This window comes from Centropristis striata, chromosome 15, assembly GCF_030273125.1.
Source record: "Centropristis striata isolate RG_2023a ecotype Rhode Island chromosome 15, C.striata_1.0, whole genome shotgun sequence".
Taxonomy (NCBI): Eukaryota; Metazoa; Chordata; class Actinopteri; order Perciformes; family Serranidae; genus Centropristis; species Centropristis striata.
In genome coordinates, this window is record NC_081531.1 from 26,624,348 (window position 1) to 26,641,793 (window position 17,446).

At 39.2% G+C, this 17,446-nt stretch overlaps 1 protein-coding gene across 1 annotated transcript in view; it reads left to right on the forward strand.

The window, feature by feature from the left end:
• The first annotated feature begins 1,286 nt into the window (after positions 1–1,286).
• Positions 1,287–17,446, forward strand: part of jam3b (junctional adhesion molecule 3b) — a 41,030-nt gene continuing 24,870 nt past the window's right edge. Inside the window, exon 1 of the mRNA XM_059351086.1 lies at positions 1,287–1,428. Coding sequence (XP_059207069.1) covers positions 1,287–1,428 — 142 coding nt within the window. The remainder of the gene's footprint in view (positions 1,429–17,446) is intronic.

The window sequence follows — 17,446 nt, forward strand, 5'->3', positions numbered from 1 at the left end:
TAATGTGATATTATCGATTCACTGGCATCAAATATCAGTATTTTTTATTAAAATATAAAATGTATTATAATATAAAAATACAAAATGAACTGGTCAGAAATTTGACTAGACTCACTACTTCAGGACCCCTCATGGTGGAGCTTATCATATGAATAAGAGTAAACTTGCAGTGAAGAAGAAGAAACTCAAAAGGACAAAAAAATTAGCAGCAAATCAGAAAGACACTTGTTTTTCTTTTAAGTTAATTCACACAGATTGAAAACATTATAGCCAGTCACAGTATCATTCCTCCACACATTTATACCAGCTGCGACATCAACGTCATATATACACAAATATGTCAATCATTTTAGTCCAGTAATATACTATTTATGATTATGAAATCTGGGCCAATCTGAATGAGTAGGGGTGTAGGTCAAAAGTTTCAGTGCAATATGATATTGATTCTAATGAATCAATTTATGTATATTTTCTTCAGATATTTCTACAGATATGACGATGCATCATAATTGATGGTCTTGCAATGTATTGAGGTCGGCAGAAGTCGATTAATCCAACAATAATCAATTATTAAATTACTCGTCAACTATTTTGCTAATTGAATAATTGGTTTGAGCAGTTTTTTAAAGACAATAACTCCAAATTCTCTGATTTCAGCTTCTTCAATGTGAATATGTCTGGTTTATTTGCTCCTTTATAACAATAAACTGAATATCTCTTTGGTTTGTGGACAAAACAAGAGATTTGAGGACGTCATCTTGTGGTTTGGGAAACACTGATTGATATTTTTCAACATTTTATTGACCAAACAACTAATCGATTAATCGTTTAAATAATCGACAGATTAAGCGCTAATGAAAATAATCGTTAGTTGCAGACCTACTAGCTATTTTCCATGGTTTTCTTGATAATGATTTTGGTTATTATCAAGAAAACCATTGAAAATGTCTAGATATCAGCTCATCAAAATAATCGTTAGTTGCAGCCATAAACTATAATATGTCTCCTGACACTTTTCCTTCTTTTTTAATTCAATAAGCAACAGTGGGACTTTTAAATTATACTTTGTTGCTCATCTCTGTCTCATCTCCCAACACATCAGACTGGGAGCTGGTGGTTTCAGCTGCTCCTACCTACAGTAAAGGGCCACAGTAGTAAAAGCCCCCACATTGTGTCAACTATAAATTCTTGTCTGTGTGAGTGATGCTTTCGGTAGCTATGGAAACCCAATATAATACCCCTCCCTCCCTCCCTCCCTCCCTCCCTCTCTCTCCCACTCCCTGCCTATGTCTCTCTCCCTCTCTCCATCCACACCAAAGCTCTTTAGGCTACTTTGCGCATGTACGGCCAGTCAAACCGAGCATTGCATCGACTCCAAGATGGCGAAAACACGTCTGGCTTGCCTCCTGACTCTCCTCTCAACTCACTGTAAGTACACAAATCACGCTAACTGGATGTTTTCTTCCTATTTTCTCTCTGAGGAACGTGTCCGCCGTGTAATATTTACTTCTACGTCTGTTTGGTCGAGATTTTACATCAGCGTCCGGCTAAAAAAAAATAGCCTCTGCCTCAGAAGTAACAGTATCTGGACGCAACTAACGGTAAACTCAAGCCAGACTGACAGCAAGACCAGTCATGAAGTAGAGTTATTAATTCTGTTAACGACTAATGACAAATATAGTCGCCATTTTTGATACAACTTACAGTCAACATGGGAGGCAATTGTACGGCTCGAGCGATGCCTCTCGAACGGCTATTGTTTCTTAAATACATCGCTTTCTCCCCTCGCTGTTTATCGGAGTTAACACGGCTGTGTGTGAAATAAAAAGTGTGTGAATGTGGTCACATTGTAGCTCAGCAGGACTAACACTCAGCTCTTGCATCAGTTCAACCAGCGGCGTGTTTCGGAGTGCCACCACGTTTGTCCTCCTCACTCCCAAAAAAGTTTCAGTCTCCCAAGTTTGGGAAAGAGACTTCGTGTTTGTGAATTAAATATGAATTAAGGCGGTTTGTAGCCCGTGCCGTTAACTATTTAACGTGGGTTTGGAGCGGCGGTGGTGGCAGAGATGTAGGAAGTAGTGATGCGAGATAACGGTTTTTTTCCTGCGGTGAAATAAAGCAGACTGTCCGCGGGAGGAGCCAGCAGCAGCAGCCCGGCCAGCGAGTCTCCTCTACCCCCTCCTCCTCCTCCTCCTCTCCTCCTCCTCCTCCTCCTCCTCCCGGTGCTGCCGGACCCTTTCAAACAGCACCAGAGCTGAGCTGATCAACACAAACAGCCGTCGGAAAATCAATTCGTTTCAGTCGCCTACCCCTAAAGACCCCCATTACCCCTGTCTGTCAGTCTTAGAGTTAGAAACGCACACCTGTAACACCGTGTTAGTTTTAATTTAAACACAAGAGCCGAAAACCGCCTTTACCATTAAATTACGCTCGTGCTTCGACGATATTGGAAATAGCTAAATTAAATCATCACTTACATGTAACTTCTTCTTTTCTCTTCTTTTCTTCTTTAACGTATAGCACCCCTGTACGGTTACTGATGGCTCTTAAAGTTATCTACTTACTTGATTCTAAGTCCAGCACCCTCAGGTCGATGTGTAATTGTTAATGTAACTATAAATTACTAGGGATTAAATCTGTACTCCGCCGGTTCTAATCACACTGCAGCTATTATAGGAAAGCCACTTGTTGCTGTGCGTAGCGATTTTTTTTGGCAACTCAAGATTGTTTTTCTCCGCATCGCTCTTTTTTCTATTACAGTAGTTTAATTAACAATCAAGAACCATGTAAAGTTTACACACTGTAGATACAGTCAAGGAAAAAAATATTAGACCATGTTCACCTTTGTAAAATTATTAGACCCTTGTTTTCATCAATTTCTTGTTCAGTTTACAACTGAAGGTTCATTTGTTTGGACAAATATAATGATAACAACAAAAATAATAAGCTAATTTCAGAGCTGATAACTAGCCATTTTCCATGGTTTTCTTGATAATGATTTTGGTTATTTTTCTATAAATTGAAGAAAACAATGGTCTGTTAATTTTTTTTCATGACTGTATATCCCGGACAACAGGGCCTTATTTCTATGCATGGCTGTAGATTAAATAGTCTTGACTTTTTAAAACTTGGTTTAGATCATAATAAGGACGTGGGAGGTTGTTGGTTTTGCCAAGGCATTGACATTTTATAAGATATTTTGTTTTATTATATGTGAAAATGTTTTTGAGATACATTTTGCTTGGAAAAAAAATAATTTACAAACTTTTTCTTGTTCATGGATATGGTTTTAATTTAGGCATGAAGATTGTCTCCCTTTTCCATGTAGATTTTACAAGGTGTGAGAGGACAGACACACAGATCAAAGAGACGTACAGACACAAGAATCTCCTGTGATCTCTCACGTGTGTCAATTGGCTTATTCTCTCTCTGCTTTAATTAGGAATAGCAGCGGAGCTTGTTTGAAATCTGTTGCCGTACTATCACCGCTGTCTCTCTTTGACACACCTCGAGGCTGTGTGTGATTTTCTTCTCTTTTTTTCTTAAGCGATACATTTCAAAGTCAGTCCCCCTAATGTACATCTGTGACATGGCATGGTAGCAGCACAAATGACGTTTTCAGGAGGGGGCAGTGAGCTGGCAAAGATTTAAGAATTTCTTTTGTCTTGCCTGGACAGAGCTTAGCCATGTGGCCGACTGGCTCCCAGCCAGCATCGCCACTGTCTTTAGAAAGAGGACAAATCTGGCTAAACTAAAGCTGGCCACAAGCCGGGTTACGAGTTACTACTTGGTGCTGATCCTAATAGGTGCTGACTGTAATTAGAATTTCTCTTGTATTTTAGAAAAGCTCTGCTCCCATTTCAGTTTGTGATGTTTCGCAAGAGCGAGTGAGAAATTCAGAGTGTGTCACTCGCTGCTTATTCTGTAGGTCACACTCTGTGTTGTTTCTCAGCTGTGAGATGTGCTTGTTATTTTCAATTCATGGCATTCTTTGGTAGCTATCATCTTAATGGCCATGCAACCACAGCCATTCCAAGTGAAGGCTAAACCCAGCACGACTGAACATAGACGGCACGTATCGGCCCAGTCATCTGTCAGCAGAGCCAAAGACGAGGGCCATTGTTATTTTAAGTACCCATGCTTCCAGCAGACTTTCCAATCTGATCTAATGGAATGCATTGACATTTTCCGTAGTTGGCTTCACCTGAGACATTTCACTTAAAATATTCCAAAGAAAGCGGTAAGCACTTAAAGAGGACATCTGCCAGAACCCTCCTGCCAAGAATATGACCAAGATATGTGGGAGCTTGGAAGATGCTCAGGGTGGATTAGTACGGAGCAAATATAAACTTTGAGATCACTGCTCTTTTATAAGAAACACCTGTGGACATCTATACATATTTTGCCGTACCTTTTAAATGATCAACAATAGAAAACATTTTCATTAACTCAACATTGTAAAAACCTGGCTATTCACAATTTATACCTGGAAAGAGACTCCAAACATTGTTTCAGGCTCCATTAATCAGCTTTCCCACTTGCTCAAGTGTTGAAATCGATTTCTCTTCCTGACAATTGACATTTTTATGACTTGACATTATCTTTGTTTTCACTCATGGCTGTCAGCCTAATCCAATTGGATCCCTCTCTTTATCTGAATGGATAAGATAAGGGAGAAAGCTGTCTGCTAGATTGTTGTTGAGCCTTCCCCTGTGTGTTCTGCTGATAAGTCATTGCATCACTTAAGAGAGCTTTGAACATCCGCTAACCCTCACATAACTGGGGTGCTCATGGGGTGACGTTACCCAGCGCACTCTTCAAACATTTGTCTATATCAGAGCCAAATGTCGGCACTTCTCTCATTGTTTTGCATGTGCGGCATAGCCGTTTGCCATGGCAGGAGTCGTAGGCCTCTGGTAGTGGCTCCCCTAGGAGGAGCATGTCGTCAGATGTTTCCCTACCCACCCAAAGCTTCTGAGCAAATGTTTGGAGCACTCTCTGAATGGCATGTACGGCCCCTGTGGGCAAGTCACATACAGTCTGACATTTTACTGCAGAGACAGTAAATGGCCGAGTGAAACAGGGACAGACGGACAGAAAGGAGTCCCTCGCTGCTGAGCATTTGTTTGTTCCAAGTCAGTCTCTCCAGACACCCCTGAGTGAGAGGTGTCAGTGGCATAACACATTTATCATAGTTGTCATTGCAGTCTCAGCTCAGAGCGAAGGAATCTGCTGTTACCATGGGCTTGGTTCTGCCTATTGCCTAACAGAGAATTACTTTAACAAATCACACCCTTTTGTCATTTTTAAATCAACGCCATGTGGATATCTGCAACAACAGTCTCTCCATGGGATAAAGTCAGAGTAGCACATGGCCTGTACTGTGGAATGACCTGAAACAGCTGAGCAGGAGTGGGTGGTGGTGTTTTGAGCAGCGTTGCAGGCGTAACCAGAAATATCTGCTGCGTCCCTCCCAAACCTGAGTTAGCAAATGCAGCATTCCAAATAGAAAACACATGGAGGCAGAAACACTCCTCATCATATGTGCACTGACTAACAATCATAACCACCTGTTTTCCTAACAGATAAAAGGCACCCCTGTTGATGAGTTGGCTGAGATCAGAGCAGAAAGGCGGAGTTGTGAAGAAAGCACGGCAGTGTTGCTATAGTCAAAGGAGTTTAGGAAAACAAGCAGGGTGTGACGATACATCTCCTGAGACAGAAATCCATTTTAAGTTGACACAGAGAAGGATTCAGCTCTCTGTCCTGCTTTTATCATGTTTTCGCTCGCAGTGAGCAGCAGATGCTGAGGTTGAAAGGCAAACACTAACGTGCTCATGTTCCAGAAATGGCAATGGCATGTGCGTGCTTCAAATGTCAATAAGACTAGCATGTGAAAGAGCCATTGGTCATAATGTAGAACCAGCCTCCAGGCAGTACATACTGGCCAAAAACTCCATATGAACATATTATAAACGTCTCATTGATTTCAGGGTAGCGACTATTTTTCTAATTGATTAATCTGCCGATTATTTTCTCGATTAACTGTCTTATCATTTTTTAGTTTTGTCAGTCCAAAACCAAAAGATGTTAACTAAGATGATATAAAACAGGAGGCTGAAAACAGTGTTTTCTGACATTTTTTCATGAAAAATTAACAAATAATCAATTATCTACATAGCTGACAATGATGTTTAAGTTGATTAACTAACCAACTAGTCAACTTATTGTTGCAGCTCTAACTGATTTACAATCAGAGGTTTCGGACAAGAGAGGGATTCATGAGAAGAAGAAGTAAATTGTCGTTTCTGTTAGTGGTAGTGAGCTTTTAGAAATGATTGCTCTTCCTGAAAAGAAGGCCAAAGTGGTTGTTTGTTTTGACAAGACATCCTTATATTGGATGTTTAGGCTACTCTAGATCAACAGGATAATCTCCAAGATGCCTGTGTACTGGATGCCTGAGCTTAGGGCAGCACTAGGGAGGTTTCCTGTTTGATGATCTTTATCTGTGGTCACATGGTCCCTGGAGGGAGGAAGCGCCATAGCAGTCCCCCCTCGCTCGTGTGTTCACTGGATACTGACTGAGGACGTCAATAGGTCAAAAGAGATCGCCATCGATCAAGCATCGGGATGCTGTCAGCTTAGTGAAATAATTAGGGGTTTCATTAATGACATGGTAGAGGCAATGAACTACATGAGGCTGAGTCGCTGTCACTCTGAAAGGAAAAAGCTGGAGGCTGCGCTCCCGCTGAGAGTCATAACCAGATAATCGCTCTGGATTCATCTTTTGTTTACCAGGCTGCAACAAAAGGGCAATTACTGTCTAAAAATAGCCACAAGGCAGAGTCATCTGACAACCTCAGGTGTTTGATCACAGTTCATTCCAAACCATTGGGCCCACCATTAAAAACATCTACTGTGATAACGATTGTGGTCAAAACTTACAGATACAGTAGCTCAATAATATCTCAAACAACTTCCTGCAATTTTTGTATTTTGGTTTCCGATATGAAAACCTTTTTACCATACAAATACTGTAGAAAATGATGCTTGGGATGATTTAAAATTTGTGTTTTTATTTTATTCTTATTTATTCTTTATTAGAATGGCCAGTAATTGACTGATCCTGAACATACGTTTGCTGATGTTAATTTAACAATTTATTTTATTTTGTATTGTGTGTGTTCTCATTTCTCATTTTCTTTCACATTCTTTCATGCTTTAAAAAAACTCTTTCTGAATACCTCTGCATAGTCTTATTGGTGCAAATCCACATACAAAAACTCTATTTTCAGTCCAACTCATAAATTCACAATATAGGCTGCCATTTGGGTAACCTGTACATTTTTTCCATTTTAAAATCAGTATCACAAACCCACATTAGTCAGGCTCTGATTTAAAGGACTAATAATGGAAATATTCAGACCAAGGTGAGCTCTAATATCAAGCTAAATTATTAAACTCAACTCTAAAGGTAGCCAGCATCTGGCTAAAAGCTTTGAAACAGCAGTCAGGCTTTTAACTTTCCTTGGAGTTGATAGAATTTTAGTTATGAAAAGAAATGAAATGGCTAAGACTTCGGGATGTTGAGGATTAATACTTTAAAGACATTTTTTGGCAAGAGGAAATGTGACTGCACAATCTTTTTGACCTGTTTGTCTGAAAGTAGAATCTGGAGGTTTTTTTTCTTTAATCCCTGTTTTTTTTTTCCATAAATCTAATTTTTTGAATTATATTGAAGAACCAGTGAAATGGAAATCGACTCATTTGATGACGCATGGCCTCAATAATAATAAGATATCTGGGGAGCTTTGGGCTGATCGCAAACAGAAGTGTGTATATGAGTTTCCTTGGAAACAAGACCCCATATCTCCACCTACACCTACTTTAATGTCCTGCCTCTCAGTACAGGCTGAGGGAGCTGATGAAAAATGACTTTTGGCTGTTGTGAGTGCAGATTCTTTGGAAGTTTCCTGCTCAGTGTAATGGCCTTCGAACACAATTACAGGATATTTTTGGTTCACGATTTCATAATGTTTCACCTCCTGTGTTTTATAGGGAAATAACAGACGGGCTGCAGCGTGTAGAGATCTCATCTGAGGATCTGTAGAGCAAATAACATTGGTATACCACTAGTTCCTCTGTTAATCAGCAGCAGTTGTGCTTGAAGCTCATTTCCTTTTCTTACATCTGGTTGTTGGTAATTAGGTGGTTTCCACACCTCTATCCACCACCTCCAGGCTTATGCGCCTACAGCATGCTCCCGTGGAGAAAGTAGGGGTTGTGGATGCACTTGTCAGACATGTGGTTATCAAAATAAAAAGCACATAACATGTAGTTGCTTAGATTATTTTAGGCACATGCATGGGTGTCCATATTTGAAAGACGGCTCTTTGACAGGAGTTAATGCCAATACAGCCAGAGACACTAAATGTCAGATGGAGGACTCCATGTGAGTTATTGGCATCCTCTGGGAGGGATTGCAAAATGGGTTCAAAACAGCACAGCATAGAAATGATAGATGTTGCTTGGTCAGTGAGCGAGACCTAGACCTTGATGCTCTCAACTTAAAAATAAATAAAATGAAGAAATTATTTATTACATGCTGGCAAGCCCAACATTTTAAGTATCAGCAAGGGGTGAATGTAGCTTAGGGATGGCCATCAAGTCCCTAAACTGTTCCCTTCTAATTGAAAAAGGGCAACCATAATATTTTCATAGTGCTTAGAAATTCATGTCAGAGATTGATCTCAGTCTTCATCTCTTAAAAGAGCGGCTCAGTAGCTCCATACTGCCAAGACAGTCTGCAGAGAGTGCTTAGGGTCAGACATGACACAGAAATCTTGGTGCTCATCCAAATGAGTTATTAGTGATGAATAAGTGCTGTGTGTGCGTGTGTGTGTGTGTGTGTGTGTAGGAGTAATAATGGTAATGCTGTGAATTCCTCTGTAAAATGTTACTTGCTGGCTCTATATTGGCTTTTTAGCCTCGTCAGTTCAGTGCGGCATTCACTGTCGAGGTACAATGAGGTAAAAGCTCAGCATCATCCGCAGTCATTTTTAACACCGTCTCAAGTTCAGCTTAAAATAATATACGTGTAGGACACTGCTGACTGTGGAAATAAATCACAAATTAGATTTTGGTTCCAATGAGTTTGCTGCAACTGCATCAGCCTACACTGGAGTTTGATACTTGAGTATTTCCAGTCGAATGGAATTCAAATGTCACTTTGACTATTTATGACAGGTCACAAGACATTACACTTAAGAGCTCAGGAAGCCTTTCCTATTTGACCCCAGAGATATACGGTCTTCTGTTAAAGGAAAATACGTTTTCATTTTGGGAAATTACCTGGAGAATTCGAGAGAAGATTGATACCGCTCTTATGCTCTTATGACTGTCTGTTATTTATAAAGCCAGCAACTGGTTAGCTTAGCACAAAGACTGGAGACTGAATGACACAACTAACCCTAGCTCTGTTTGAAGCATTTTAAGTAAGTAAATTATCATAGAGTACACACATATTAGCAAAAATAAGTCAGGTTAAATCACATTATGTCATTTCGGTCCAATGAAATAGCCGCAAATAGCATAAACTTACATTGCCATGCTAAATTGCTTACTTAGCATAAGATCACTCAACTAGCCATTCAGTTACTGGAGCTAACGTTATGTGGAAAATTCAATTGAAGGCCATACCAGCATTCAGTCACATTATGAATAACTTTATGACCATGTTGAATATTGTACTAAATTGTATGTCATGATTCATAATAACAGTAAGATTGAAAGTTACATGTTCATCTATCTAAAATGATTAGACAATTGTTTTCTTCAATTTCTTGCTCATTTTGATGCCTGGTACAACTAAATAATAATAATAACCAAAATTAATTAATTTATATTAATATTAATTATCAATAAAACCTATGTCTAGATATCAGCTCTTAAATTACACTGTTATGAGCTTTTGTTGTTGTTATCATTATATTTGTCCAAACAAATGTACCTTTAGTTGCAGGCATTAAAATGAACAAGAAAGCAATGAGAAAACAAGGGTGTTGTAATACTTTCTATCTATCTATCTATCTATCTATCTAGACAGATTTCATGCTAATTCCAAAGGTTTTTTGCAGCAATGCTGATAAGCTGTGGTGCTGTAAGAAGCCCACCAGTACCATCAAAGTACAGTGTGCATTCAGCTGAGTGGACAGATAGAGTTGGCAGATTGTAACCAGACCATGTGGCCATATGGAGTGAGGGCTGTGCCTTCTGGGCTACTTCGTGGTAAATATGTTGAGATTGAACTAGAATTGATAGCACTGTTATGCTGTTTGCCAAAATATCTTTTGGTAGAGAGTAATTCATTGATCTGGTGCGGTGGTATTGGTATTGATCTCTTACACCAATGGCTTTTAGGTCAAATGGTGATAAAGTCCAGATGACAAGATAATCATGAAGACCTTCAGCTGAGAGCTCTTCTACCGCGTCCACTATTAAAATGCCCTCGTGAGCTGTGTGGAGAACCATGCTCACTGGATAACACAGGAATAAATACTTAAACAGAGTTGAAATGGTTGATATCCAGGAGCATTAATGGAATTTCTTGATTCTGTCAGGAAAGATCACGAGTGCCCCGGATCGTCCATGCTTTTTAGGCTTTGCTGTGAGTCATGCTAGAGGTGAAGCTCAGCATACACAGCGCTGTTGCCACATGTGTGTGAGGGCATACTTGGGGTAAGTAAGTGCCTCAGATATTTGTCAGGATGCCAGACATAGGCGACGAGTTTGTAACATGGTTGCCGGCCCCTGTCTGAGCTCCAATAGAGGGGGCTTTGCATGTGGCTCTGCTTGGTTTCTGTGTCATAGAAAGCAATGGAGGGGAAAGAGGAGAGAGCAATTTGGGTGTATTTCATCGTGACTCAGTGGTTTGTCAGGCATTTGTCATCGTTGTAACGGGTCACCCAAAATGGCCAGGCTGAAGGCTCAAAGCTGATCAGAAACATAAGTATTAACTTGTGACTGTCCTACCTTAGACTGTCCACCAAACAGCAGTGCTTTGAGGAGCACAGTATTTTAAATCCATTTTCAAATACTGTACACTGTAAAAAATGTTTGTAAAAATTACAGTAAAACACTGTCAAATTGCATCAGAAATAGGCCGCAAAATTAAAAATGTAATATCACCGTAGTAGATGCTTGTAATTACCGTAAATCAAGGAATAATGCAAAACTTTTAGACTGTAGAAAACACACAGTTTTTTCATGTAAAATGAATGGAGAAATACCATAATGTCAAAAGGACACAATCACCCTAAAAATGAAGGCACTACTCAGTCTAAATTACAGTTTTTGCTGATTTTTACATTTAAATTTACAGTAGAAAACTCCCTGTATTTTTTACGGTGAAATTCTGGCAACCACAGCTGCCGGTATTTTACCGTAAATTAAACCGATTTTTTTTATAGCGTACTCTGTTTCCGCCGTAATGATGGGAAATAAGAAAAGGGCAAGAAATAGCAAATGAAGGATGAGTCAGTGGTTATTTCACAGCCCATCTGTGTTAAGGGATTTCCTGAATCTTTTGCCATTAAGATTGTAATTATGCTAAATTGTCAGTTTCTCAACATATCCTGTAAGAGAGCAGAGTCATTCCCAGAATGAACATGTTATCTACTTGGCCATTTCCTTTCACAAGCACTGCTCCACTTCCAAAGTCAGATTAATATATTTATACAATGGTCATTATCAGAGCTTAAAAGGTAACCTTAAAAGAATCCATCTGGAACGTGGAGATTCTTCACAGAGCCAGCATAATCACGGAGCTTTATGATATGGGATTCCCAAGACTTAAAACTGTCCATGCTGTGTGGAAAGATGCCAAAACAAATGGAAAAAGTCAGGACAAAAATGCAGCTAAAGACTGGCAGAGGTAACAAAGCAGTAGTGGGCTAATTGACAATTGGACTCGACCTCATCTTTAAAGTAAAGCTCCAGTGTTGCAGGGATGACGATTTTTTTTGTTGGACAACCTGGAATTTAACTTAATTTTCTAGTTTAACTTTAATTAACATTAATTTTCCATTTGATTTTGTTTTACGGTAAAATAGGGCAAATAGAAATGTATGATACTTACACATTTGGTAGAGATGACCACTTGAATGATGAAGAATTTTTGTAAATGCAATCGGCAGGAGTAAAAAGCTAACGTTACGCCATAAACTAGAGGTGGGAGGAAAAATCGATACAGCATAGTATCGCGATATTTTGTGTGGCAATATTATATCGATTCATGGCCGCCAAGTATCCATATTTAGTGTTCCAATGGCCTGTAAGTATTTTCGCCATTTTTGTCTTTTTCCGGAGGCCGTTGTATATATACTGGATATACTGGTACCATATGAAACTAGAAGATCAAAGGAATCTATAGGCACCATGTGCGTCAGGATATCATGTCGGAAGATGTTGAAATAACGCTGCAAATGTAGGCTATTTTTTTATGTTTCATGGTGATTTTCAAAGTGGTATATGACCTCTGACATCATGCTATCTCAATGAAAATAGGCTGTCTGGGTTCCCACAAGTTGACTCTCATTGTGGAGAAATAAAAAGGCTGAAGTGAGATGAATAGACTAGGAATTGTATCTTATTTGACAAAAAAAATCTTGATTGAATTTATGTTTTTGCAGTCAAAATGCTTAAAATCACAATAATGTATTATGACTCAAGTATCAGGATAATAGTAATGTACATTGTAAGCAACCGCCTTTTTAAGACGTGCAAAAGCTGTAAAATTCAGGAGTGGGGTTATTTATTGAAAATATGAAAATCTCTTAAACATCCTTCAACCACAGAGCAGAGATTTCAGGCATCAAACCAAAAACCCATTTTTTAAAAATCCATTCATTTTAAGACAAAGTGCTAAAATGCAAACTCATTTCTGGGTTTTAGGACTCATTCCTGCAACAATCTATATATCAGATTTTGCACAGCTTGCTGTGGAGTCACAAAAGGCTTTTTCAACTTTTCTCACACATGCCGTATTACTGACCATGACCTGCTGTAAACAGACCTGTTCATGTGTAAAAAAAAATCCCCTTTAAGTGTACAGATATATCTCAAAAATCAGCAGCACCTTCTGCTTGACAGAAACTCTGTGTTGAATCTTAACTGAAACTTGAAAACAACTTGGAAAGATGGTGGTGGAGCTCCAACAGCACAGTTTTTACATTTTTAAATGTAGACATTGCTAAGACACATTTGCACCTCTTTCATCGGGAGCTTGACTCGTCTCTTGATCAGATGCCGTCTATGTCTTGTCTTGCTCGTATGCAAAAAGAAAGCCACATCTCAAAGTTATACCCTTGAACCCGAGGATACAGAGAGCGCAGATGTGCAGTTCCTAAAATATTCAGCATACAAAAGCAAAGAGCCAACAAATTATTTATTGAGAAAATAAAAAACAACAGCAGAAAACACGAGAACAAAAGCCATTTAGTCGGCAGGGGTAAAGTTTACGGTGAGCACACGAAGCCTCGGAAAATGTCTTTTGTGGGTGGTGAACAAGAGAGGGAACACAACACCAACGCCACCAACCCCTCCACTCTCCGCTCCACCTCTAAATTAAACTTGTAGCTTCCTCGCAGCCATTTATTCTGGCCCGATCTGGTTTGAGCGAGAACAATGATCTTATGGTTTCATGAGCTTTCCAGCACACTTTCAGAGAGAATCTGTATCTCTGTGCTGATGAGTGTCTCTGAACGGCCTCCGTCCACCCAGTGCTCCATGTAATGAATCCCCCACTCGCACCCCCGCCCCTGTGCGTCCTTCCCTTCCCTCGCCCAGGATCACTCATGCAGAACTCAGCGACTGTACAGTTTTATCTCAGATCATCAACACTGACGATCATCAGTGTTTCGCATCTGTGGGCGGCTTCCTTTGGGGCGATCGCTGGCGTGGTAACGCTGTTCGGAGAGAAACTCAACTCTGCAGTGAGGAATGTGAAAGACTGTAGTGATGTGCTGGTGTCCAAGCTAAAGGTTCCAGTCAAATCTGAGGACAACAATCCTCATGAATGGGACTGAACTGCTGATGCCGGCTATTAGACTGTTTTCCTCTCAGCATAGAGATGGATGCGTTTAAGCAGATTGAGCCTGGCGTTGTGCCAATCAGTTGTAGTCATGGCTTATCAGGGCTGGGCCTGCTGAGCACACTTCCACAGGGTTTAGTGCAGTCTGGATATTCCTTACTGGGGGCAACAGGCTGAATAGTGACTCTACTTTCTAAATGATGGAATATTCTGCTCACTGTGACTCACTTGTAATTAGTTAACAGGGTATTTTTTTCCAACACACGGCTGAATCATTCCTTATTTATGCAGCATGTAAACACCAGAAAGTGTTTTGTTCATCTTCGCCAAAATAGGAATAAAATGATTAAATTTTTTTTTATTCTCACAAAGACAAACTTAGTGAATTTTTTTAGACCACCCTTGTTTTCTTCAATTCTTTGTTTATTTTAATGTCTGGTACAACAACACTGCAAAAAGGTGTGTCTAAAAACAAGATAAAAAACACTAAATCTGAGGGAAATGATCTTGCTGCATGGACAGATAATTTCACTTGACAAGATTTCTTAAAAACTTTTAAAACAAGTTAAATCCTTATTTATTCTAAATAACTTCTAAATCTAAAGTTGTTTTTTATTTTGGTAAAAAACAATTTGCAGTGCACTCTGCTTGGGCCAGTTCATCGCTGCTTGCAGCTTTAATTTATCTTGTTTTAAGAGTTAATTACTTATTTTAAGTGTACAACATGCTTATTTCTAGATTTAACAATCTTAATTTAAGAAATCTTGTCAAGTGAAATTATCTGTGCATGCAGCAAGCTCATTTCCCTCAGATTTAGTGTTTTTATCTTGTTTTTGGACACACCTTTTTGCAGTGTAGAGGTACATTTGTTTAGACAAATATAATGAACAAAAGTAGCTCATAAGAGTTTAATTTAAGAGCTGATATCTACCCATTTTCAGTGGTTTTCTTGATAAAAAACAAAATCACGATCAAGAAAACCATGGAAAATATCTAGATATCAGCTCTTAAAATTAAACTCTTATGAGCTATTTTTGTTGTTATCATAATATTTGTCCAAACAAATGTACTTTAATACTAATAATTTTTTCCATGACTGTATATTCTGTGTCATCAACGAAATATTAAAAAAAGGCAGCACATGTATACCATGCTCAGCCACAGAGCAGTTATGTTGACGCGAGCAGAGACAGCAGGTGATGAGGTCGCCAGCTGTCCTCTATTCTTACCATGAGAGCACTTTGGAACTTAGCCATTGTTTCCCATAAACAGTAGGTCGCTCTGTGACGGCGTACAGCACACCTTTACTTCCTGTGTGACTGTACACATGGTGGCACAGTTCACGTTAGAGCCTGGAAAACAGAATGGGAGGTATGAAACGCTGGGTCGTTTGCTCGTCTGATGCCTCCGTCTGGTATTTCCCACGGAAACTCATCAAGGATTCCTCTCTGAGCAGGTGATGGAAGTGCGGCTCCAGTGGGGGGTGGGGGTGGCCGTCAGCAGCAGGAGCCTCAGATGGTTTCCCTCCCCAGCTGTTGTTTTAGCACAGCTCAGCCAGCCTGTGCAAACTATTTGAGTCTAGAGTATGCGTTTATGCACATTTGTTGTTTGAGGGGGCTGCTTGTTGGCAAATTCTTGCTTGGAAATCGCACACTTTGATGTCTCAATATTTATTTTTGTTGTCTTCATTGCTTTTTCGCACACTGAAGGCACATACTGTTCATAAACAACTGTCTGGTGAAATGAGAAACATTCATGATTTATTCCCAGTCATGTGTCTTGCAAAATGGAATTTGGGAGTCTGTTTTGTGGCTTATGAGCAGCCTGCGTCCCCACCCTTTTAATTGGAAGTTATTTCAGAGATGTGAATAAACACATACAAGATATAAACTTTAAGCTTTAATTGTTTGAATTCTGGGTAAAGCCATGTAGTTATATGAATGTTAAATATTTGAACTTCCTTGTGGTTAAAATAAGACAATAAGTTACTTGTTGTGTAATGTAGTTACAAAGTTCGGAAATCAACCACAAAGAGCTTTCCAAAGAGACACCAAAACAGAAAGAAAGTTGTGTATGTTTTTCTAAATGATCGTGCCCTTGTGCCATTACTTTCTCCATTGAAAGTTAAAATGTGGGGGCTTTCAGTGACCTCAGTCCCCTCAACCACACCTGCCTGTCAAAGCTGATTTCACCTGTGACCAGTCATCCCCACACAGTCACACACTTTTGGCGACCTCACATTCTGCACTCCTCTTCATGTACTCCACATTAGTGCTTACTAAGGAACAATGAAACAGTCAGAATTGCTTCCCACAGCATTATACAACTTGCAGGCCAGTTGCCATAGTGTGCGAGGGGCTGTTTTAAAGGAAATCTTTGTCAAAGAGTAAATCTTTGCAGCAGTAACGTCTTTGACCTTTGACCGTGCTGATTTACTTGAGCTTTTTTTTCTCACAAAGTCAGCAGGCACTCCCTTCTGTCTGTTATTGTACATCGTAAAATATTGGCATTAATCAGACGCTGGGTACACTCTCCTTTGCATGGTGTTTCCTTGAACAGCTTCAGGAATTTGTTAATTGGAATTGATAGCCTAAATCCCTCACTGTAGTTATACAGCACACTACATTGGCTTTTAGACTGTTACTGACCTCTGTGTGTGGTTCTTAGAACAAAGATTTACAAGGTTCAACACAAATTTTAAGTGGTTTCCAGGCTGGAAACCAGGCAGCAGCTTTTAGTTCCCCCAAATTGAAAATATGGTTGACATTTTTTGTTAGCTTAATTTATATATTGTATGTATATATGTATATATATTGAGTTTTTAAAAAAGATACTCTGCAATTGAACATCAGCTATAAATGACAATGTGACATAAAGGAATAAAAGGTTACATTTATATAGCACTCCTGTAGCGGTTACAGTTTCACTTTACACTCAGTCACTTTGGACAAAAGTGTCAGCTAAATGACATGTAATGTAATGTAATTTACAAAAAATCAAGAAAGCAAACATACATTTTTATATTTATTTGAGGTGTACAGTTTGCTGTTTACAGTCCTCTCACTGCAAAAAAGGGCAGTCTAAAAGAAGATAAAAACACTAAATCTGAGGGAAATGATCATGCTGCATGGACAGATAATTTCACTTGACAAGATTTCTTAAATTAAGATTATTAAATCTAGAAATAAGCATGTTGAACGCTTAAAATAAGAAATTAACTCTAAAAACAAGATAAATTATAGTTTTTTTTACCTTCGTAAAAAACAAATAATTTGGAGTGCAATGTGCTCGGGCCAGTTCATCGCTGCTTGCAGCTTTAATTTATCTTGTTTTAAGAGTTAATTTCTTATTTTAAGC